General features: G+C 46.6%; 1 protein-coding gene across 3 annotated transcripts in view; it reads left to right on the plus strand.

The window, feature by feature from the left end:
* The first annotated feature begins 5017 nt into the window (after nt 1-5017).
* TMC7 (transmembrane channel like 7) overlaps nt 5018-24123 on the plus strand; it is a 45487-nt gene continuing 26381 nt past the window's right edge. Inside the window, exons 1-3 of one of the 3 annotated variants that reach the window (XM_073899453.1) lie at nt 5018-5238; nt 20031-20274; nt 21160-21308. In XM_073899453.1, coding sequence (XP_073755554.1) covers nt 5172-5238; nt 20031-20274; nt 21160-21308 — 460 coding nt within the window. In that variant the 5' untranslated portion in view covers nt 5018-5171. The remainder of the gene's footprint in view (nt 5239-20030; nt 20275-21159; nt 21309-24123) is intronic. The other 2 variants (XM_073899452.1, XM_025855496.2) reach the window with 2 other exon arrangements.

Consider the following 24123-nt stretch of genomic DNA (forward strand, 5'->3'; position numbering starts at 1 on the left):
CACTTCAAAGAATGAAGAGGTAGACCAGACAAAGAATGGTGAGCAGAAAAGCAAAGTTTATTGAGTAACTGTATAAAGCTCCCGGAGAGGGGGGGAGCCCAGAGGGTTGCCCCCGGAGTTTCTAAGTTTAGGGGTTTTTATGAGCTCTTCAATGGAACTGCCTTAAGCAATCATGGTGTGCTGAGTTGTGCCCATCAGGGCTTTGGTCACGTATCTGTCTACCTACTAGGTTAATGTCAACATGCTGATGGTCTTTTTTTGCTGACATCTAGGGGCTTATGTCTAACTGCCCTTTGCCCGTGATATTGACAAATGCTTTGTGGTTAATTGCCTTATTTTAGGACATTTTATGGAAGTCATTTCTGCAAAGGCTGCAAAGCAGAATGCTAGTGCGGTCCTGTCTAAGCTGCAAAGCAGGATATTAGTGCTGTTTTATTTTAGCTGTCCTGACTCCATATTTTCTTGTTGGGGACCCTGGCCCTGACTACGTAACTGTCCATCTAACTCCTAACACAGGGAACACTGTTTGTACCAGGACAACCTACATGAAGAACACGGTTGATGGAGCCAGGAATTTACTCTTGATTTAAGTCAAGTATATCAGTTTAAGTATATCAGACTCTCCCCACCCAGGGTTTGGGAATTATGACTCACAGACTTCCACTCAGTCCTTGCAGAGTTTATGAAAACTTGGAGCTGCGATGTGACCATCTTTTGCCATGGGAAGGGAGAAGCAGACAAAATCAGGGCAAGTGTGAAATGCAGGTTCCAAGGATAAAGAAACAGCAAACATGAAGCCCACCGGCAAGAACATGCTAGGTGTGTTCAAGGGGCAGAAAGGAGGCCAGCCACAGTGGCGATGGTAGGAGATGGGGTTGGGGGGGGATCCTGCAAAACCTGGTTCACACACCATAAGGAGAGTGAGTGTGTATTCTAAGTGGCAAGAGGAAACCAAAGGAGAAGGGGGTGTTTAAGCAGGAAAATGACAAGATCAACTTCCTTTTTGAGAAGTTGGCTTTGACTGCTGTGTGGACAATGTTTGGACAAGGCAGGGAGATAGTCAGGAAGCAGTCCTTGCCTTGGGGGAAGCAGTGGTGCTTGGGGTAGATGATCTGCTGGGGGATGGTGGGAAGGAGGAAACAGAAGTGATTCCACTCCGCCTCTTAGGGAAAAACATGGCTGTTTTCTCCATAAAATGAGGTTTAGAGGCTCCCATTGTCTTCTTAGGAATGATGAAGGTTAAGTGAAGTAATGCATGATAAAGTGTTGGTACAAAGTAATTTTTCAATAAGCAGTAGCTGTTGTTGTTATTATTATTATTACCACTATTATTCCCCTAATAATAAAAAAGAGCCCTCACAGAGCCACACTACGTTCTAGTGTGGAAAATAGATAAAACAAGTAGTAAAAATAAAGCGCTGAAACTGAGAAAGGAGATGGGGGCGCTGTTGCAAGACATGTGCCTTCCCTTGAAATAAAAGCAATTAAGGGAATCAAGGATTTCATTCTTGTTGTTTTCTGTCTTACTGGGCATCCTTCTGTCTGAATTTACTTCTCTAACTGACAGGCTTCTTCCTCTTTTACTTCTTTCCAACAGGAGATTTTTATGATCTTTTCCCAAAGAACTACCCTATTTCTTTTCTTTTTTTTTTTTTTTTTAAGATTTCATTTATTTATTTGAGAGAGAGTGAGCGAGAGAGAGCACAAGTGGGAGGTGGGGAGAAGCAGAGGGAGTGGGAGAAGCAGACTCCCTCCTGAGCAGGGAGCCCCTGGGACCATGACCTGAGGCGAAGGCAGATGCTTAACAGACTGAGCCACCCAGGCGCCCCAGAACCACCCTATTTCTACTCCTGTAAAATTAGTCCTCTGCTGGGAGGAAGGAGTCTCCTTCAGGAGCCTGGGTTCATTCCCTCACCATGGAGAGAATCTAAGGTCCTACCTAGCCCAGGATGCAGACCCAAACCAGGGCCAGGTGCCAGATGAGACCATCAGGAAGAAGATTCGCACCTGGGGTTCTGAGCATCTTCTCTAAGGTCACCCCATCCCCTTTATGCCATTGGGTTCTGCCATCCCCTTCTGGATCTGTAGGCTGGGACTGGGGACTGGGAGGTGGCCTCTCATGAGCAAGGGGATGAGGGGATGAGGGAGGCACTGCCTCATGATAGAAATAGCCATCATATGTCAACACTCCACAAACTTTAAAGGTAATTTTAAAAAATACAAACACAGGGGCGCCTGGGTGGCTCAGTCGTTAAGCGTCTGCCTTCAGCTCGGGTCACGATCCCAGGGTCCTGGGATCGAGCCCCACATCAGGCTCCCTGCTCCGCGGGAAGCCTGCTTCTCCCTCTGCCCACTCCCCCTGCTTGTGTTCCCTCTCTCACTGTGTCTCTCTCTGTCAGATAAATAAATAAAATCTTTAAAAAAAAATAAAAATACAAAATACAAACACATACATATAGGTAATACCATCTACGCAGTACAAAAAAAAAGATAATCATTAAATACCCCCCACTCTTGTTTAGAGATAGTCTATGCATTTACAGACATAAACTTTTTTTACCCAAATGGTAGCTTACCTAATACACTTCTTCTGCATCTTGCTTTTGTCAATTATATACCTCTCCATGCAGAATTTCCTATATGTCTATTTATAGAGCTATATAATAGCTGGACATAGGTGTCAAAATTTATTTAACCAGCCTCCTACATACAGAGATTTAGACTGCTTCCTGTCTTTTGCTATTATAAACAGCATTGCAAAGAATATCCTTGTACAAATGTCATTGCTTATGGTGCAGAATTTTAAATTTTTATGTCGTTGGATTTATCATGCTTCTTTGGCTTCTGGGTTTGGGTCAAACTCAGTAAGGCCTTCCCCTCGGTGATACTTTTTTTTTTTAAAGATTTTATTTATTTGACAGAGAGAGAGCAAGAGAGGGAGAGGGAGAAGCAAACTCCCTGCTGAGCAGGGGGCCTGACAAGGGACTCGATCCCAGGACCCTGGGATCATGACCTGAGCCAAAGCAGACGCTTACCCGACTGAGCCACCAAGGCACCCCCCCCTTTTTAAAAATATTTTATTTATTTGTCAGAGAGAGAGCACAAGCGGGGGAGCGGCAGACAGAGGGAGAAGCAGGCTCCCTGCTGAGCAAGGAGCCCAATGTAGGACTCAATCCCATGACCCTGAGATCATGACCTGAGCTGAAGGCAGACGCTAAACCCACTGGGCCATCCAGGCATCCTCGGTGATCCTTTTAAAAAAAAAACAACTTCATTTTTCTTTTTTTAGTACCTCTATGATATTACTTTTTCATTTATATCTCTCTCAAATAAATAAAATCTTTAAAAAATCATATCTTTGGATTTTCTTTTGTGTAAGTATGATATTGGCATCCAGGTTAGGATTCCCCCTGCTCCCCCAAACGTTCTGCCAGGCATTTCAGGTGAGTATTCTCACTACAGACCAGGACCTAGTAATATATCCTCATTTTACAGGTGGAAAAAACAGAGGCTCAGAGAGGTAGAGGCATGTGGTCCAGCTCACTCAGGGAATAATAGGAAACTAGGTTCAAAAGGGAAACCCAGTGACCCCACCCTTAACTACAGTAAAAATAGTCTTTATTTTGAGCCAAGCAATTAGTGTAAAATAAATAAATAAAATTTCTATTTTGGAACAGTTTTGGAGTTACAGAAAATAGCCCAGGGAGTACAGAGTTTCGTACAGAGAGAACGTACATAGTTTCCATACACCCCAGACTCGGTTTCTCTGATTACTACTATCTTATCTCACTACGATACATTTTTCACAATAGATGAACCAATACTGACACATTCTTATTATCTAAAGTTCATCCTTTACTCAGATTTGCTTAGGTGCTCCTTTATTTTTTTTAAGATTTTATTTATTTATTTGACAGAGAGAAACACAGTGAGAGAAGGAACACAAGCAGGCTTCCTGCTGAGCAGGGAGCTGGATGTGGGGCTCCATCCCAGGACGCTGAGCCACCCAGGCGCCCCAGTAGGTGCTCCTTTTTTTCATTCCACGTCCCTACCCTTCCCCATCCCAGCTACACTTACAGGGGTCATGTCTCCCCAGGTTCTTCTTAGCTGTTCACAGTTTCTCAGACTCACCCTGTTTTTTGATGAACTTGACAATTGGGGGGAGGAGTAACCAGGTATCCTGTTAGAATGTCTCACGTGTGGGGTTTGTCTGTTTTATGATTGGACTAGGGTGACAGGTTTTGGGGACAGAGACCCCACAGGTAGTGTAATTCTCATCACATCATACCAGGAGTGCATACCATCAACGTGACTTATCATTATGGGTGTTGACCTTGAATGTCTGTCTGAGAAAGTGTTTGCCAAGCATTACCCAGGTAAAGTTACTTGCCCTTCCACCCATACTGCCCTGTTTGGGAGGAAATCACAGTGTGCAGCCCCCCATTTAGAGTGGAGAGTTAGGCTCCACTTCCTTGAAGAATCTATATATAAATTATCCGGAATCCTGCACAGGAGATTTATCTACACTTCCTCATTTATTTATTTAATTTGACAATTACTTATATACAATGCACATAGAACTACATTTACTTAATCATTTTACATTTATTTATACTTGGCAATTACTTTCAATTTTGTTTGAAACTGGCCACGGATAGATGTCTAGCGATGAAACATGAATATGGTGTGAAATTTATAACACAAACTCATTTGATGGTGACATCCTCCCTTGCACCGCACTGAGCCTCCCAGCTCCCCACCCGCATTTACAAACATGTACAAATACTCTCCCCCCACCCAACTGTTTGGACCCAAATGGTAACTTTCTAGATACACTTGTTCAGAGCCCCGGTTATTTTTATTAATAACCCTTCTTAAATTTAGTAAGACATCCGGGAGGTCGCCCCTTCTCTCGGCCGCTGGGTGGAGCCTTCCGGGGCCTGCGCTCGGATCCCTGCTCCCACCGCCCGCCGCACTCCCACCCGGCGCCTGGGCCCCCGGGGGTCCGGCGGCGGCGCGCGGGGAAAGGGCCGCCTCGGCGCCGCGCCCCGCCCCGCCCCGGCCTCTGTGACGTCCGCGCCGGAACCTGGAATTTCGGCTCCGGGAGCTGGCGGCGGCGGCGGCGTTCGGAGCGGGTCTCCGGTGGCCTGTCGGGGGCGCGGGGCGCAGCCATGAGCGAGTCCAGTGCCAGTGCGCTCCCGCCAGGCAGGCGCAGCAGGCAGCCCTTCATCCACCCAGGTAGGGCGGCCGGGACCGCGCTCCCGGCGGCCGCCGGGCGAGCTGCCCGGGGCTTGGAGCGGGCCCAGCCCCTGGCCACCTGCCCGCGCCGGGCGCTCCTGGCTTTGGGGGAAAGCGGATCTCTCTTTCTCCTGCTCTCCCTTCTGCAACCCATCCTTGCCCAATTCCGAGGGTGCATGCCCTCTCCCAAAGAAGCATCAGAGTGGGAGTCCCGACCGTGTGGTGCCTTCCCGTTACTGTTCTAGGGATCTCTTATCTGTTAACTGAAAAAGAGTGTGAGAGCCCTGCCAGCCCTACCATTCTGCCACGAGGTGCCTGCCTCCCAGACATTTCAGGCTTTACAGTTAGACAGACTTGGAAAAGAATTCTGCCTGGGCTGTTTATTGCTGTGTGATCTTTGGTGAGTGGCTGGCCTTCTCTGAGCCTCCGATTCTTCAGCAGTAAAATGGGACGAGGGTGGTGGTGGGATCAGTTGAGAGAAAAATTTGTGAAGTGCCCACCACACGCCTGGTACATAGAAAGGCACAAAAAATGGTCGCCAGCCAAGTGTTAAAATCTGTCCTTTTTTACTGAGTGAAACTTAAGAGTGACGTGTAAACTCTGTGAATTTTTACATAAACATGTACAACTGCCATCCAGTCGAGACAGAAGAGTTACCAGCACCTAGACGGGCTTCCTTACAGCATTCCCATCTTACATTTGCCCTTTAACAAAACACAAGACCCTGCTGTGAGTTTTATAAGCAGCGTTTCCTCTATTTCAATTTGAGAATAGAAGTTTTGTTACAAGGAATTACAGTAAACCATGACTGTAGATTTGGGCATTGGGCCCTGCTGATTGGATTGTTCTCTACATCTAGAAGGAGAAAAGAAGAAGAAAGACATCTAGAGAGATCCAAACCCTGGGAACTTGCTCAGGAATCAGAAAACAGAAGTCAAGTTCCGTTCGATGCTAATTATTTTCTAGCTCATTATTAATAGTGCTGGTGTCAGCTCAACTTCAGCCTTTCAATGATAGCCATTCAAGTATTTTCCTAGTTGGTTTCCATTTATCTTCCTCTTATTTTAGCACAATCCATCACATTTAAGATGCTGACCCTGGTTTCCCTACAGAGGGCATGATAACATTCATCTAGCTTGGATCTTTGCTGGGTTTTAAAGGAGACTCTCTAAGCATCTTTTTTAGAAGTGTCTTAACTGACTCCTCTGACTAAAAGGTCTTCCCTGTCTCTTGCACAAATGATGCTTTATGAACTTGTATCCACCAGCATGGCTGGGAGGCTCGGAAGGGACCGCGTTTGTAACTTTGTTGTACTTTGTAAATGGTGGCCTGCTGTATGGACATCACGGGAGGACAGTTGGAATCAGGCAGTAGACAAAGGGGTTCTGGTTTACAGATTGGGAAATATGCATCCTTCTAAATGATAAAACAGATCATATTGTTCCCCTTCTTAAATTAAAACTTCCCAGTGGTTTCTCATTGTGCTCAGACTAAACTCCAGGCTTTAATGTGGTGCCTGGTAAGGCCTGGTGATTCCATCCCAGCCCACCTTTCTAGACCCTCATCACTTACGACTCTCCCTTAACCTGTCCAGTTCCAGCTACCCTTGGCTGCTTTTCCATTCCTCCAACATACAGTTACTGCCTCAGGGCCTTTGCACCAGCTGTTCTCTTTGCCTGGACTACCTATCTCTTTGATCTTCTTATGGCAGCTTCTTCCTCCTCCTGTCAGATCTCTGCTCAAATGTCACCTCAGAAATGCAGATCTCTGGAGCCCCCTTGTCTGAAGAAGCACCCCTAGCTCTCTTCCCCTGACTAGTTTCCTTGCTTATTTCTTCAAAGCACTTACCACCATCTGAAGTCATCTGGTTTGATTGTTTTCTTGTCTATTAGCTGTCTCTCCTTCTAGAATGTAGGTGCCATGAAAAGCAGGGACTTTGTCTTCTCCTAGGACCTAGAACGGTGTCTGGCACTTAGTAGATGATAAATATGTGTTGAATGAATGAATGAATGGGTGAATGAAGTATACCTGAAGCCACACTGACAGCTATGGTGTAGAGGTTGAGAATCCAGACTCTGGATTCCCAGATGCAAATCCTCATCTTCCATGCCCTGGTCTTTAGGCAAAGCACTTCAATGCTTTGTGCGTCAGTTTCCTTATGTGTTAAATGAAAGTCATGATAGTATCTACTTCAAGGGCTCAGTGTAAGGATTAAGAGAGTTAACCCCAAAAAACTTGGTAAGTACTTATATTAGTTATCTATGCTGTGTAACAAATTATCTGCAAACTTAGAGGCTTAGAACAGTGATAATCACTTCTTATCTTACAGTTTTTGCAAGTCAGGAATTTGGGGATGACCCCTCTGGTTCTTGCTCAGGGTCTCTTACAAGGTTGGATTCATGATGTGGGCCAGGGATGCAGTCCTCTGAAAGCTTGCCTGGGGCCGCGGATCCCTTCCAAAGATGAGTTGCTCATAGGGATGACAAATTGACATTGGCTTTTGGTAGGAAGCCTCTCCATGTGGGCCTTGCAGAGGCTGCTTGAGTGCCCCATGGACATGGCTTTCCCTGGAGCATGTGATCCAGGAGAGAGTTTAGAAGAAGCCGTAATGTCTTTTATCATCTGCTCATGGAGAGCACACCTTGTTATTTCTGCAGTATCTTATTGGTCACATGGGTCACCCTGTTCAGTGTAGGGTGTGAATGTCAGGGCATTTAGGGGGAGAGGATCACGGGGAGCCACCCTGGAGACTGGCTGCCATAGCACCATGTGTTAACTGTTGTTATTAACATCCCTGTTCCCTACTAGATGATAAGCCCCAGGAGAACAAGGGCTGGGCCTGTTTGGCTCACCATCATGTCCCCAGGCTTGTACAGTGCTTGGTGCATAGTAGGCCTTCAGTAAATATTAATTGGGTAGATGCCTTTCATGATTTGGCCCCATGATACTTCTTGAGTCTGTGAAGCCCCTTATGTTCCCTTTGCCATGGGTGCCGTTCATTACCTTATTCCATTATAAGGCATACTCCTCCTCTTTCAATCCGGCATTACGTCCTCTCTGGAAGCCTTCCCTGACTGCCTCCCCTCTCGCAAGCTGGACTCTCTGTCCCTGCTCCATGTCCACATGGCCCACTGGCCTCACCCTGTCCAAGTATCCATTGAGCTGTATTCTTGCTTCTCTTGGGTTATATCATTTTTAAGAGCAGGGATTTTAGAATGGAACAGACCTAAGTTCAGACAGTGATTTGCCTCAGTTTCCACCACTATAAGTGAGGTTCTGACAGGAGTAAAAGCTGGAAGACCACCTTCTGGGGCCTCTCTGAGCCGGCCCCTGGCTACCTCTCCTGAGCCCTGCTGCTTTCCCTTGCCCCCCAGGCCCCAGCTACCCACTGGTCCCTTCCAGTGTGTTCTCCTCCTCAGGTCTTGCAGTCACTATTCCTCTGCCTGATCTCAGCTTGAATGTCACCTCCTCCAAGAGGCAAAGACCCCGCCCTATCTCAGGCACCCCCCAGGAGGCATTTGCCCACCCCCAGGCCCCTCAGCCCCATGGTTCCTGGCATGTTCTATGTTTACTGCATGGAATGACTCTTGGTGGCTTTTCCCGTTTACCAAACGTTTATCATATTCCATTCGGTAAATTCTTCATCCTAGATCATCATCAACTAGCTTGTAGTCAGTGACTTTTAAATTGAGGCATGATTCACATAACAAAATCAACCACTTGGAAGTGTCCCCTTTGGGGGTGAGGAAAGGACATTTTCCTTTCCAAGACCTGTGCCCATTAAGTATCACTCCCTGATTCCCCCCCTCTGCCCAGCCCCTGGCTACCACCAATCTGTATTCCTTCTCTATGGCTGTACCTATTTCAGACACTGCATATAAATGGGCTCATACAATAGCATGACCATTTGTGACCGACTTCTTCGCTTAGCGTAAATAATGTTTTCGAGGCTCGTCCATGTTGTAGCCTGTATCAGTACTTCATTCCTTTGTATGGCTGAATAGTATTCCGTTGTATGGTTATCCCACCATCTGTATATCCATTCTTCCATTGATGGACATTTGGATTGTTTCCATCTTTTGACTATTAGGAAAAATGCTGGGGCGCCTGGGTGGCTCAGTCATTAAGCGTCTGCCTTCGGCTCAGGTCATGATCCCAGGGTCCTGGGATTGAGTCCCACATCGGGCTCCTTGCTCAGCGGGAAGCCTGCTTCTCCCTCTCCCACTCCCCCTGCTTGTGTTCCCTCTCTCACTGTGTCTCTCTCTGTCAAATAAATAAATAAATAATCAAAAAAAGAAAAAAAGAAAAATGCTACTGTGAGCACTTGGGTACAAGTGTTTGACTGAACATCTGTTTTCAGCTCTTTTGGGTATATACTTAGGAGTGGAGTCACTGGATCCTGTGGTCATTCTGTACTTAACTTTTCAAGGACTGGCCAAACTCAGGGACTCTTAACCCTTATGTGAGGGTTTGCTGTGACCATTATCCCATTGTTCATCGGGGGAACCCAAGTGACTCAACCAAGATGGACTGATTGTCATTATGTCGCGGCCGGACAGGTTGCAACTTATGCAATGGCTTCAGAACCACTCGCCTCTCCTCTCTCCTCGTCAAGGGGCAGCACTTGGGGGAGGGTGACTGTATTTGCATTGACCCCATTTTCCACCGGGTGGGACTCGGTCCGGGCCTTTGGAGCAGGAACACTTGGAAGGGTAAAGGAAGGGTAAAGGGATAAAACTAAACAGCCTCTTTAGACTCCTTCTCTTGGGGGGGATGGCTGGGACCTGGTTTGTTTTTTGTTTTTGTTCTGTTTTAAGGTAAATAAAGAAGCATCTGACAGTTTTTATTAAACCTGCCCAGCCCGTGTACAAATTCCCAGTGTGGCTGATTACCAGGTGTGTCACCTTGAGCAAGTCCTGTTACCCCTCTGACCTTCTGTTTTCTTCTCTGAAATGGGGATAATCATACCCCTATCTAGGGTTGCTGAGAGGATTTTGTTGTTTTTAAGATTTATTTATTTATTTTAGGGAGAGAAGTGCGCATATGCTTACAAGGCAGCACTGTGGGGGGAGGGGCAGAGGGAGAGGATCCCAAGCAGACTCCCCACTGAGCCCAGAGCCCCACTCGGGGCTCAGTATCACGACCCTGAGATCATGACCTGAGCCAAAATCTAGAGTCGGCGGCTTAACTGACTGAGCCACCCAGGCGCCCCAGTTCCTGAGAGGGTTTAATGAGATAAGCATGTTGAAGACTTAGCACTACACCTGGCAGGCACTGAGTACTCAAATGGTACTGTTGCTATTATTATTATATTATTATTATTTGGGCCTTCTCTAGCCTTAATATTGTAAGACTTGATGACTTCATGTGCTATATACCTACACTTTCTGGGTTACACTATCAGTTATATAGTTAACAACTATTTGGGTTGTTTCAGTCTGACACATTGTCTTAAACTGGAAGACAAGTAACCATTGATCCTGTAGTGTTTATTTTCTTCCCCTCATCGGCTAAGCCCATGGGTCAGGGTCACTCGTCACTAAAGGTGTCCTGGGAAGGAGGGATCTTCTGCAGGTCTGGACGCAGCCGGAGACTGCACAGGCCATGCAAGGCCACAGTGGTTCTCTGGTCAGCCAGCCAGCCAGCCATCTGACTTGAGTTGTTTTTTACCCTCTGTCTGAAGAGGCTGAGTGAGCTCTGCCCAGCAACTTAGGCCAGATTAGGCCCAAAGGCCCTTGGTGGCTTTTTTTGTTTTTGTGTGTGTGTGTGTGTTTTTTTTTTTCAGGAAGTGAAGAATTTAGAGGGATAAAAGGGGGAAATGACTTTCAGTGTTGTAAGCTTTGTTGCAATCTGGTTGCTTTATAAAGGAGCTTTGTTTGAGTGTGGGACCACCCAGACCTTCAGTGGGGCTCCCCCCCACCACCAGGAGGAGGAGCAGGAGGAAGAGAACTGACCTGCCTGAACCATGCCCCAGTACTAGGCGAGGAACCCAAGTAGTGAGAGAGACAGGGCGCCCTCAGAGACATGCTTTCAGGAAGCATCTGGTCAAGCAGGGGAAACATTCAGGTGAAGAGGAAAATAGGGTAGTTAACAGCTAACCATACCTGCTGAGAAGGAAATAAAGGGGTGATGAGCTAGAGAGGGGTGGGCCTACTTAGCTGAGGTAGTCAGAGTGGTCTCTCTGAGGTGCAGACTTCTGGGCCCAGCAAGAGCCCTGGGTGGAGGTGGGCATGACGTTGGTGTATTTGAGGAGGGCTCGGGCTGGAGCCTAGAGGAGGAGAGGGAATGAGGTCAGGCAGGCAGGAGCCAGTTCCTAAGGATCTGGTCAGCCCCGGTCAGCAGTTTGACTTTGGACTCAAGTGGGTAGGTTTCTTGAATTACTCACAGCAACTCAGGAAGTGTGATTTGCCCATTTTATCCCCCCCACCCCGCCCCAGAAACTGAGGCTCTTAGAAGTTACTGACAAGCTACTGAAACAGAAGGACATTAATGTTGTGACTCTAGACGCAGTGTGTCCGTGTGTTCATTTGACAGATGTGTATTTGATTTAAGATGTCCCAGGTGCCACGCTAATTGCCATGGGTGTCAGACCTTGGCCCAACCTTGGGCAAAGTTCTTTTCTGAACTTTCTATGTTGCCAAATGAAGGTAACACACAAGAAGGACCCGTGCGGTGAAGTGATGGTGAGGATCACAGGAGCTAAGTATATAAAAGGTTTGGCCTAATCAAGGTGCATGGTAAATGCTCAGTAAAGTCTAGTTGTTTTTGTTGTTGCTTCCAGAAATGTTGGAAATCTTTTTTGGAGAAATCGTGGCCAAAGAAGGTAAACACTTCACATAAGTGGTAGCGTGGTCCATAGGAAGATCCCTCACAGCAAATATGAAATCTTTCTGTACATTGAGTTCGTTAGTAAATAACTGGATGTATAGCCCAATGTGCCAGGCACTGCTCTAAGCCAAGGGTCTGCAAATTACAACCCATGGGCCAAATCCAGCCTGCCACCTATTCTTATAAATAAAGTTTTATTAGAGCACAATCATGCCCATTCACTTACGGATTATGACTGCTTTCCCACAACAATGGCAGAAATGAGTAATTATGACAAGAGACTGGATGATAATAGTAAGGAAATTGTAAGGTTTGCTGACCTCTTTTCTAAGCAGATAGTAACCGTCTAATCCTCAGGATGGTCCTATCAGGTGGGAACTCCTATCACCATTTTACAGGTGGGAAAACTGAGGCATGGCATGGTCAACAAGGTAGCAAGTGGACCTGGGATTTGAATCCAGGCAGTGGGCTTTGGAGGTGGTGCTCTTAACCACTCTTGTCTGTCTCCTCCTCAGACAGACAGAATCACAGTGATTGCTCCACAGATAGCCCACTGGATGCTCCACCCACTTGAAAACCAGGAGACTCAGGTTCAGGGCCCAGAGTTACTCTGATTACTGGTTAGTCACTCCTCTTGAACTCTGTTTGCTCATCTGGTCATAAAGCCTTGGACCCAGCCAGTCCCTAGGCCCCACCCAGATGCCAGGTGGTGTGACTCATACAGGTCCTCCCGGTCTGGCAGATGGAGGAGGCTCCCAGGGCCCCTGGATCCTCCCCTCAGACTAGGCTTTGGACTCCGAAGAACGAGGCCTCTCTACATTGTCCAATCCAGTAGCTACTAGCCACATGGGGCTATGCAAATATAAATTTAATAAAGTCTGATAAAGTTCAAAATTCATTTCCTTAGTCTCACCAGCCACATTTCAATTGCTCAGTAGCCACGTGTGGCTGGTGGTCACCATACTGGGCAGTGCAGATATAGAACATTTCTATCGTTGCAAAAGGACAGTGCAGCATGACACATGATGCCCTGGCATGGGATATAGCCATGCCAACCTGTGCAGCTCAAGGACAGAAATAGCCACAGGGCCAGCCAGAGAGATCTTGTTAAAGCTGAGTCAGATTATGTCATTCCGCTGCTCAAAACCCCTAATGGCTCCCACCTTACTTGACTAAAAGCCAAAGTCCTCACCATGGCCCACAGATGTCTATTTCTCCCCAGAACTCTTACCCCATCACCGTCCTCTCTGCTGACTCTCTTTCAGCCACACTGGCCTCCCTCCTGTTCCTTGAACTGGCTGGGCACAGTCCTGCCTCAGGGCCTTTGCACTCGCTCTTCTCTCTCCCTTGGGTGCTCTCTTCTCCCAGATAGCCACATGGCTCTTTCTCTCCCTTCCTGTAGTCTTTGCTCTAACCCATCCCTGCCTTATTTTTCTCCACACACTCTCAGCATCTGAAATATATTGTTCCTAACTTGTTTACTGTTGGTCTCCTCTGGCTAGAATGTTAAGTCCCGTAAGGGCAAGGGAACTTGTGTGTCATATTCAAGGCTATGTCCCAGTCTTAGAACAATGCTTGGCTGGCCCATAGCAGTTGCTCAGTAAATGTATTTGAGTGAGCGACTGAATGGACGGATGGATGGGCAGGTGTGTGGCCTTTCCAGGAGGAGGGCAGTGATAAAACTCGGGCCTTGGACCACTTGGTGGAGATGTCCTAGCAGCTTCAACTAGATCCCCTCGACTGTGAGCCCCTGGGTTAGGGTTAGGGTGAGCTGTGAGCACAAATTACTTGAGGTACTCCAGTTAGCATCCAAAATAAAAACAATGTCAAAGAGTATGAGTGGAAAGAAGTCCAAAAAGTTCTGAAATCAATGTCTACATTGCCTTATTGGTAATCTCACTCCGATGTACATGAGCCATTTGAGCATTTCTTGAGAAATAACAGCAAAGCACGCTTCTAATAGGGCTCGTTTGTGTGGAGTACCTTAAATAGGAAGGATATAATATACGGTCAACATCCCAGTCATTATTTTTTGCCAGCTTGTTTTTTCTCCTTTAAAATTTTTTTTTCAATTGTGGGAAAAAAATATATCATCCATATAGAAAAGAATAATATTCAGTGCTTAAATTCCTTAAATCTTATTGTCCCTTTTTGGTGCCCCTGCTTTGCTGGTATGCTAAACGCATGCTTTGATCTGCCTGGTAGGTGAGCGAACATTGCCTGTACCCCACACACCAGATTCATTCATTCATTCATTCATTCAGCAGGTGTTTATTGAGCATCCACCATGTGTCAAGTTCTGTGCTAGACCCTGGGGACTCAGCAGTGCTCCCTGTCCCTGTGAAGGTTGCTAGTCCTAAGCGGGGGAGGGAGAGGGTCGGAGACAAGGTGCAAGTGAATAATTAGGGAGGAGGATAGAATTAGGGATGAGTGCAGTGGAGTGGGCACTTGGGAGATAAGATTGAAAGAGTGAGTGAAAGCTCACTGAGGCAGGAAGCAAGTCTGTAAAGCTTCCTTCCTCTCTAGAGCCTCGCGCAGAGAAGGGCTCCATGTAACTTGTCAAACAGAACTCATTCCCCCAGCGGCTGGCGAGAGGCCTGAATCAGATGACCCAGAAGGTCCCTTCTTGCCAGGAGTTTCCATGATTCTGCAAGTGGGAAGAAAACCCTGAAGTGAACCCAGCGCCAAATACGGTTGGGCTAGGTTCTTGGCAGGCACTCGAAGGAGGCTGGTGGTAGTTTTAGTCCCATTTAGATCACAGTTGGCCTGTGCCCACATCCTGGGAGTGTTCATGCCTATGGATAGGATCTCATGACCTGTGGAAAGAGCTGCCAAGAAAGTTGGGACCTAAGGATGCTCTCCAGGTTTCCATGCCTCTGCCCATTCATTCATTCATTCATTCATCCTTCGGGTGGAGGGCTCTCCATGAGCAAGACACTGCTTTAAGTCTCAGAGAGACTAACTTTGTCTTTAACCTGGAAGAATGCCAGATATCAGAAGTACTTAATGCCCACCACTGCCCCCGCATCTCCTGTTATTACCCAGTCATCCTCCCACCTAAATAATAATCTCCTAATTGCTAAAATCCGGCTCCAGTGGCCAACAGATTCTAGACATTCCTAGATGGAGGCCCCCCAGTGTCTCAGAAACGCTCATGCCTCCCATGCAAATAGCCAACAGGCAGCCCACACGCTGACCACAGGACTTCATTGGCCATGCTGACAACAATCTCAGCTGGACCCACTCGGGAGAACATCTGACAGTAACTATAATGAGACATTCTTATTCTCTAAGGATGAGAAAAGCAAGGCTCTGAGAGATGATGCAACCTGTCTTCCTAAGAAGGTAGAACCGGGAGTCTGTCTTGACAGCAAAGCCTGGGGCAAGCCACCATTTCTCTGGGCCCCAGTTTCCCTGTTGAAAAGCTGGGGCCGTGAAGCCTTCCCTGGCTCCCGCTGCAGGTTGGCGTGGGAAATCAGGTGATATCATGCTTTGACAGATGTGTGGTGGATGAAAATGAGCGGAGGTGGATCTTTGTGATAGAAATAATGATGCCTGTGTTCAAAGGTATGCTTGTGATTTTTTTTCTCTATTTGAAGATGAAGCACTTCCCAAGAACGTCTGAAGAGGAAAAATCGTTGCTCTTCGATGATGGCCATTTTGAAACTACCAGTTTTCCACCAGGGACTGTTGTTATGCAACATGAATAGGAGTATATGGAGGAACAGTGAAATAATTTCTATCTTTAGTGTTCACAAAGCACTTTCAGATCCATGGCCCACCGAATCATTTCATGCTGAGGACTTCAGCTTTGGCATTTGGAAGACCCATGATAGGTTCCTCATTCCAACACTTACGAGCTGGGTGAGTGGGCAAGGCCCTTCACCTCTCCAAACCTCAGTTTCTTCACCCATAAAATGGGATGATTCTATTTAAAGAGTAGTTCAGAGTATTAAGTGTGGTGGCACATACTGAGTACTCAAACAGCCTGGCCCAAGGTAAATGCTCAGTAAATCCTAGCTAATAGTATTGGTTTGGTTTGTAACGCCACCCTCATGATCACGCTGATGAGGTCCGTGGTATTATATACCCCATTCCTGAGACGAGAAACATGTGACCAGAGACCGTCCTTGTCTCGCCCGGGGTGGCCTGGCTAGTGGGTGACAAGCCAACCCAGGCTCCAGCTCCCGCCCTTGGTCCCTGACCCTACAGTTGCTGAATATTCAGTTGGTCAGTGTTCCTCCATATTCAAAGACCTTTGTTTGAGGTTAATAAGAGCTCTTTGTTGCTGTCCAGAAGGAGTGGCCTCCAGCCAGGGCCTGGACCCTTTAGCCTCTAGGCCCCGGCCCGCCCCACCCCCCACGTTGGCTCTAGGGAGCCGCTGTTACTAATGGAAGTGGATCATATCCGCAGGGTGCGCAGGGGCAGGGAAGTGGAAGGTTGAGTGAGATTCGCCAGCAACTGGCAGGGTTCCAGGCGCGTGTCTGTGTGTCATCTGCAGTGAGACAGCTGACCGTTGTGTCTGAACATGCTCATCAGAGAGGCCAACGTTCCAAATCTGCTCTGTCAGACTCCAGCTCAGAGAGCGTGGCCTTGGCTGGTTCCCCCCCCCCCAGCCCTCCCTCCTCCTGTTAGCTGTAAGTACATTTATGAGCCCACTGCATGCCAGGGCCTCTGCTGGTTGCCTTTCTCCCCATGGGGTTGCCTTCACTGCTCATGGGCTGGCCCCTGTGGGTGGGTCCCGTGCTTGGCCGGGCAGCCTCCAGGGTGATCCTTGAAAATGTGGTCAGATCTCGATGGGCTTCGGCTCCGAGCCCTCAGTCCGCCACATCCAAGTGTCAAACCCAGCCCACAGAGTCTGACTCTATCTGGCCCCAGGCACCTCTCTATAACCTCTGCTTTTCCTTGCTCCCTGTCCCAGTTACCTATTGTTGTTAGCACACTACTCCAAACGTGATGGCTTACCCTGTTTTATTGTTTCTGCTGACTCTGTGCGCCGGGAAATCAGCAGGGCATGGAAGAGATGGTTTGCTCTGCTGCATGTCCTGTCTGTTGGGTCTGCAGCTTCCAGAAGGCCTCTTCGTACCCATGGGGGCACTCCATGAGGATGACCCAAGGGCTGGGGACTGGCTGCAAGAGCTCACTGGGGTCAGAGCCAGAGACTTTGGTTCTTGCTGTCCACTGTTTCCTTGGGTCTCTTCCTTGGACACTTGAGTCTCTTCCTGTCCACATGGTTGTCCCAGCAACATTGGCAGACTTCTTACACGACAGCCTTGGGGTCCCAACAGCACAAAAGTGGGAACTTCCAGGCCCTTTTAAGGCTTGAGGCTTGAATTGGCAGAGCAACATTTCTTGTTGCAGTCTTGGCTAAAGCAAGTCACAGATCCAGCCCAGATTCAAGGGGACTGCAGAGGGGCTCGTGTGGCTCATTGGAGGTCAGCAACAACAGAGCCTATGAGGCTCCTGTTCATTCATCCTCCTCTAGCCACATAGGTCTCCATGCTCTTCCTCAAGCATGCCGTACACACCCCTGCCTCAGGGTCTTTGCACTTGCTGTTTCCCTCTCCTGGGATGCTCTTCCCCAAATATCCATAGGGCTCATGCCCTCTATTCAGCCTCAGCTTAAATGCTACTTTAGTACAGAGACCATACCTGATCCACCTTCTCAGAACCGGTGCACTCCGCCTATCACCTGTCTCCTTACCCCACTCTGTTTTTGTTTTCACACTTATCACCTCCTGGCATAATATTCATCACCTATTTACTGTCTAATCTTCCCCTCCCCCACCTCAGAATATAAGTACTATGTGAATAGGGCATTTGCTTTGTTCATGGCAGTATCTCTAACTCCAGATCGGACACATGGTAGATATATTTGTTGAATGAATGAGTATTTGAGATAAGGAAACTGAAGTTCAGAGGTTAAGTAACTTTCCCAAAGACACACACGCTAATAATCGACAGAGCTAGCATTCAAACCCAAGCAATTTAGCATCTAATATTAAGTCTTAAAAGTTTTGCTGCCTAGGGGCGCCTGGGTGGCTCAGTCGTTAAGCGTCTGCCTTCGGCTCAGGTCATGATCCCGGGGTCCTGGGATCGAGCCCCACATCGGGCTCCCTGCTCAGCGGGGAGCCTGCTTCTCCCTCTCCCACTCCCCCTGCTTGTGTTCCCTCTCTCGCTGTGTCTCTCTCTCTGTCAAATAAATAAATAAAATCTTTAAAAAAAAAAAACATTTGGGTATGTGTCTTTAAAAAAAAAAAGTTTTGCTGCCTATGGTGGTAATTACTTAGGTAATTATGACTGTTTCCTACTTCCTCTCCCCGTGTCCTGTCTCCATTCAAGGTAGTCTTTCCACAACTAAAATTGGATCAGGCATAAAACCCATCTTGAAGGTAGCGTCCCTCAACTTCAGTGGAAGGCCCTCCCTTCTTAGACCACTGCATAAGGCTCAGCAAAACTTGGCCTCCAGCAGTGGCGTGATGTAGTAGAGCAAATACAGATTTTTGAGTCAGGCAGACCTAGTTCTGTTTACAGCGCCCCCACTCACAGGTTAAGCATGAGCTAATTAGTAATGTCATCCATCCATCCATCTTCCCATCCATTCACCCACACATCCATCTTCCCATCCATCCATCCATCCATCCGTCCAATGAGCATTTATTGAATTCCTCCCTGAATCAAGGATGGTGCTAGGTCCTGGGGTGCAGTGGTGAAGACATCATCACAGTCCCTGCCTTTGGAGAATTTCCAGTCTCCTGGAGGAGACAGATGTACTCACACAGTCACACAAATAAATTTATTTACAAATATGTATTTATTTACAAATTGTGATGTGCTATAAAGGACTTAGTGTGTGTGGGGGAAATGTGTAACAAGGTGCCGGTAATAGTGCAGTGCGGCAGGGGCGGTTTCCCTGAGGAAGTGATGTGTGAGTAGGAGCTAATAGGATAAATAGGTATGGCAAGTGCATTCCAAGCAGAGGGAACAGCATATGGAAGGTCTCTGAGGAGGAAACAGGGCCCATCTTCGTATTTGAAAGATCCTAAAAAATAAGTGGTTGGAGGGCAGAGAGCTTGAGGAACTGCAGACACAGACAAGAATCTGACCATGCAGAGCTTTGAGGACCCTGGGCATGGAGTTGGGCAACCCATCAACTTTATTTTCTCATCTGTAAAATGGGATTGATAATAGTACCTACCTCAGTATGTATGAGCATCTACGGTCAGCTGAGTGACAGCTGGCTGTAGGCTGGCCTGGATGGTCTCAGCTGGGGCAATCGTCCCTGCTCCAATGGTCTTATCCTTCAGCAAGTCAGCTTGGGCTTGTTTACATGGTGGCAGCTGGGATCCAGAGAGCAGCCGAAGCCAGCAAGGCTTACAACTGGCCAGCATCACTTCCATTGCATTCTGTTGGTCCAAGCAGATCCCACGGCCAGCCCAGATCCATGAGTGCGTGTGAAGCTATTAACACAATGCCTGGTGCACGGGAAGTGCTCTGTCAATACTATTATTATTATTGTTGTTGCTGTTGATGGTATCATTATGCATTTGCATAATGCTTTATGCTTTTCGGAGTTTTATCCTATATATCATTATAGCCCACACTTTGGGAAGATAGTTGGGGCAAATAGTACTAGTCCCATCTGACAAATGTAGATGAGTTTAGGTAACTGGCCGAGGTCACACATTTAGCTGGTAGCTGCATCCAAACACTAGAACTCAGATATCATGTTACCTAAAGTGTATTTGCACATGCAGCTGCTGAAAGTGAACCCATTTGCAGATGATGGCATTGTCCTGAGCACCATCCTGGTAAATAGAATAATGAAGGTACAAATGCTATTGTCAGGGGCGCAGACTGGTGACCGTCTGCATGATTTAGGTAGGCAAAAAAAAAAATTTTTTTTTTATTGGCTCCCAGGTTCTGTGGTTATTGATGGTTCTCTTTTTTTCTGTCTTGCCCAGAGAACCTCTCTTTGGACTCCAGTGGCTTTTCTTCTCCACCTGTGAATTTCCTTCAAGAATTGCCAAGCTATCGGTCCATTGCACGCAGGAGGACGACCATTCTTTCCCGAGACAAGCAAAGCGGCACTTTGCTGAAGCCGACAGACTCGTACAGCTCCCAGCTGGAGGGAGGAATCACCGAAAACCTCAATAGCCAGTCGATTCGGAAGTATGCACTGAACATCTCTGAGAAGCGGAGGCTAAGGTTTGTTTGGTGGCCATCTAGAAAGCATCTGATGTATGTTTTGGGCAGAGGTTTTATGCACGGAATGCATTTCCTGAAGAGTTCACGTAACTAGAAATGTATTACTTAGGGTCAGCCAAGCTGCAGCAACAATGTTACCCAACATGTACTAGCTCAATGTATTAGAAGTTTATTTCTTGTTCACATAAAAGTCCTGGGTTCAGATCAAGGGGGAGCTTTGCAGTCATTCAGGGACCCAGGCTCCTTCCATCTTCTGGCTCTGCAACCCCCCCAGAGCCTCATTGTTGTCTCCAGTTCCTCCTGTTTCCCCTCCCCTCAGCCCCTGTCAACCTCTGCTCTACTCTTTGTCTCTAAATTTGCCATTCTGGACATTTCAGGTAAATGGAATCATACAACATGTGACCTTTTGAAACTGGCTTTTTTCACTTAGCATGATGTTTTCAAGGTTTATCCAAGTTATGGCATGTATCAGTACATGATAGTCATTCCTTTTTATGGTTGAATGATATTTCATTGTATGGATGGATATGTCTCATTCTGTTTGTCCATTCATCTGTTGGTGGACATTTGGGTTGTTTCTACCTCTTGGCTATTGTGAATAGTGCTGCAATGAACATTTATGTACAAGTTTTTGTTTGGGACCCTGTTTTCAGTTCTTTGGGGGTATCTACCTAGGAGTGGGATTGCCGAGTCATAATGGTAATTCTGTGTTTAACGTGTTGAGGAATATCCAGACTGTTTTTCCTAGTGACTACACCGTTGTAAATTTCCACCAGCAGTGTATGAGGGCTCCAGGTTTTCCACATCCTCTTGGCTGGGGTTTTATTTGATGCTGAGGCTTGATGACACTTTCCTGATCATTGTCATGATTGTTTTTTAATGCAGGAACATTCAGGAGACCCAAATGAAGTATTTATCTGAGTGGGACCAGTGGAAACGGTATAGCAGCAAGTCTTGGAAGAGGTTCATAGGGAAGGCTCGTGAGATGACCACCCACTTGGAGCTGTGGCGGGAGGACATTCGCAGCATAGAAGGTACCATACCCCCCACTCTGCACATGCTCCTCTGTGGAAGACTTCTGTGCCTGGGGGAACGTACAGCTTCGTTTCCTCTAAGCTCTAGATGAAATTTAGCACTTCCTTCCACGATGAATGGGAGCAATGGCACTAGTTAGGATTAGCAGAACCTGTGTCTTCATCCCCAGGAAAATCAGATATTTTCCTATTCCTTCCAGTTGTATTATCTTGGAATATCACTTGTGCTCATCACTACTTTGAAATTGCAGCAAGGAATCTGTAAGATCGGCCACTAGGTCTTGTTATTTAATGTGCTAATGAAGAAGCTCATGCATTATTTTAGCACAAATTTGGTTTTTAATATTATAACCGTATGTCCATTTGTATTTGGTGCATTTATTTTTTTATTTTTAAGATTTTATTTTTTTTTTAAGTAGTCTCTACAACCAACATGGGGCTTGAACTTACAACCCTGAGATCAAGAGTCCCATGCTGAGCCAGCCAGGTGCCCCTGTATTTGGTGCATTTATTATTTTATTTTATTTTATTTATCATATATATGCAAAATATATGATTCCATTTATTTTTTCCAATTTTTTATTTAAATTCTAGTTAGCTAACATATAATAGTTGGTGCATTTATTTATTTATTTTTTAAGATTTTATTTATTTATTTGACAGAGAGAGACAGCGAGAGAGGGAACACAAGCAGGGGGAGTGGGAGAGGGAGAAGCAGACTCCCAGCCGAGCAGGGAGCCCGATGCGGGGCTGGATCCCAGGACCCTGGGTCCATGACCTGAGCCAAAGGCAGATGCCTAACAACTGAGCCACCTAGGCACCCCTATTTGGTGCATTTAAAATGTTATTCTGAGATGGGGTTCATTAGGTTTCACCTGACTGCCAAAGGTGCCCATGGCCCTGAAAATACTGAAGATCCCTACTTTTCCATATTGGTAAGAATTGGGTTGTAGTATGGTCAGTGAGCTCTGGTTGCTATAACAAAATACCATAGACAGGGTGGCCGCAACAACAGAAATTTCTTTTCTTTTCTTTTTAAGATTTTATTTATTTATTTGAGAGAGAGAGAGAGAACATGAGTGGGGAAAGGGGAGAGGGAGAGGAAGAAGCAAGACCCCCTGCTGAGTGGGGACCTCCCCCCCAATGTGGGGCTTGATTCCAGTACTCTGGGACCATGACCTGAACCGAAGGCAGACACTTAACTGACTGAGCCACCCAGGTGTCCCAAAATTTATTTTCTTATAGTCTGGAGACTGGAAATTCAAGACCAGGCTGCCTTCTCACTGTGTCTTTACATGACCTCAACTTTGTGCACTCTTGGGGAAAAAGAGGGAGAAAGAGAGAGAGAGGGCTTGAGTTCTGATGCCTCTTCTTGTAAGGCCACTAAATCCCATCATGGGGACCCACTCTTACAACCTCATTAAACCTAATCACCTTGCAAAGGCCCCACCTCAAGATACCATCACATTAGGGGTTAGGGCTTCAGCATGTGAATTTGGGGTGGGGGTGGGGAGTGGAGGATACAATTCAGTCCATAGCGAGTATATAGAAACTAGAAATTGTGCCAAAATATAAAATTAGGAAAAAACATTGAAACATTTGGATGACATAGCAGAGCCGGGGGGAAATTCCTCTTAGGATGACATAGTTTGTCTTATAAAGCAAAAACTATTTACAAACAACTCCTCAAATCTGCTGAAGTGGGGATTTTGTCAAGTGGCAACGATGAATGGAAGAAATGCTGTCATTATTACTATTTTAAGACCTATAAAATACTCGGGCCGCCTGGGTGGCTCAGATGGTTAAGCGTCTGCCTTCGGCTCAGGTCATGATCTCAGGGTCCTGGGATCAAGTCCTTCATCAGGCTCCCTGCTCAGCAGGGAGTCTGCTTCTCCCTCTCCCTCTATCCCTCCCCGCCACTCATGCGCACACTCTCTCTCGCTCAAATAAATAAATAAATAAATAAAATCTTTGTTTAAAAAAAAACTATAAAATACTCTTGATACCTTAATTCAACGAAATACCTTTTTAAATTGTTTTATTGGGGGAATGTAAATGCAATCACAAGGGGCTTCATAGGCTCACTTAAAACTTAACCATCTAGTTGTGTACTTTTTCTGAGATCTGAGCACAGCATCATGTTTGGAGCCAAATAATAAAAGCTAGCCCCAGTTGAGCTTTTTTTTTTTTTTAAAGATTTTATTTATTTATTTGACAGAGAGAGACACAGCAAGAGAGGGAACACAAGCAGTGGGAATGGAAGAAAGGAGAAGCAGGCTTCCCACGGGGCAGGGACCCTGATGCAGGGCTTGATCCCAGGACCCTGGGATCATGACCTGAGCCCAAGGTAGATGCTTGACTGAGCCACCCAGGCGCCCCCCCCCCCATTGAGCTTTTACTGTGAGCGGGGCATTGTGTTAAACATTTTCCTCATATTGCCTTAGTTAATCCTCTTAAGAACATTTCATATAGGTATCATTTGCATGGCTAAGAGAGGTTAAAATACTTTTCCAAAGTACACTCAGCTAGGATGAAGCAGACCCAGGATTTGAAGGATTTGATTCAGGCCGTCAAGCTTCCAAGTCCAGGGGTTCAGCCACCATGCCCCAGCTTCCTTTCTCGTTTAGTGGTGGCCTTTCTGGAGGTTTTTGTTCAGAACATGGCTTATGAGAATTCAGGAATAGATTCATACATTTAGGCTCAGTTACAAAAGCACTGCTGCAATTCAGTGGGGAAAGGGTAGTCTTTTCAGTAAATGGTACTGAGTCAATTCGATATTCAGATAAGGAAAGATGAATATTGAGTCCTGCCTCAC

This window comes from Callorhinus ursinus, unplaced genomic scaffold (genome assembly GCF_003265705.2).
Source record: "Callorhinus ursinus isolate GAN/ISIS: 27379988/994484 unplaced genomic scaffold, GSC_fseal_2.0 scaffold13, whole genome shotgun sequence".
Lineage (NCBI taxonomy): Eukaryota > Metazoa > Chordata > Mammalia > Carnivora > Otariidae > Callorhinus > Callorhinus ursinus.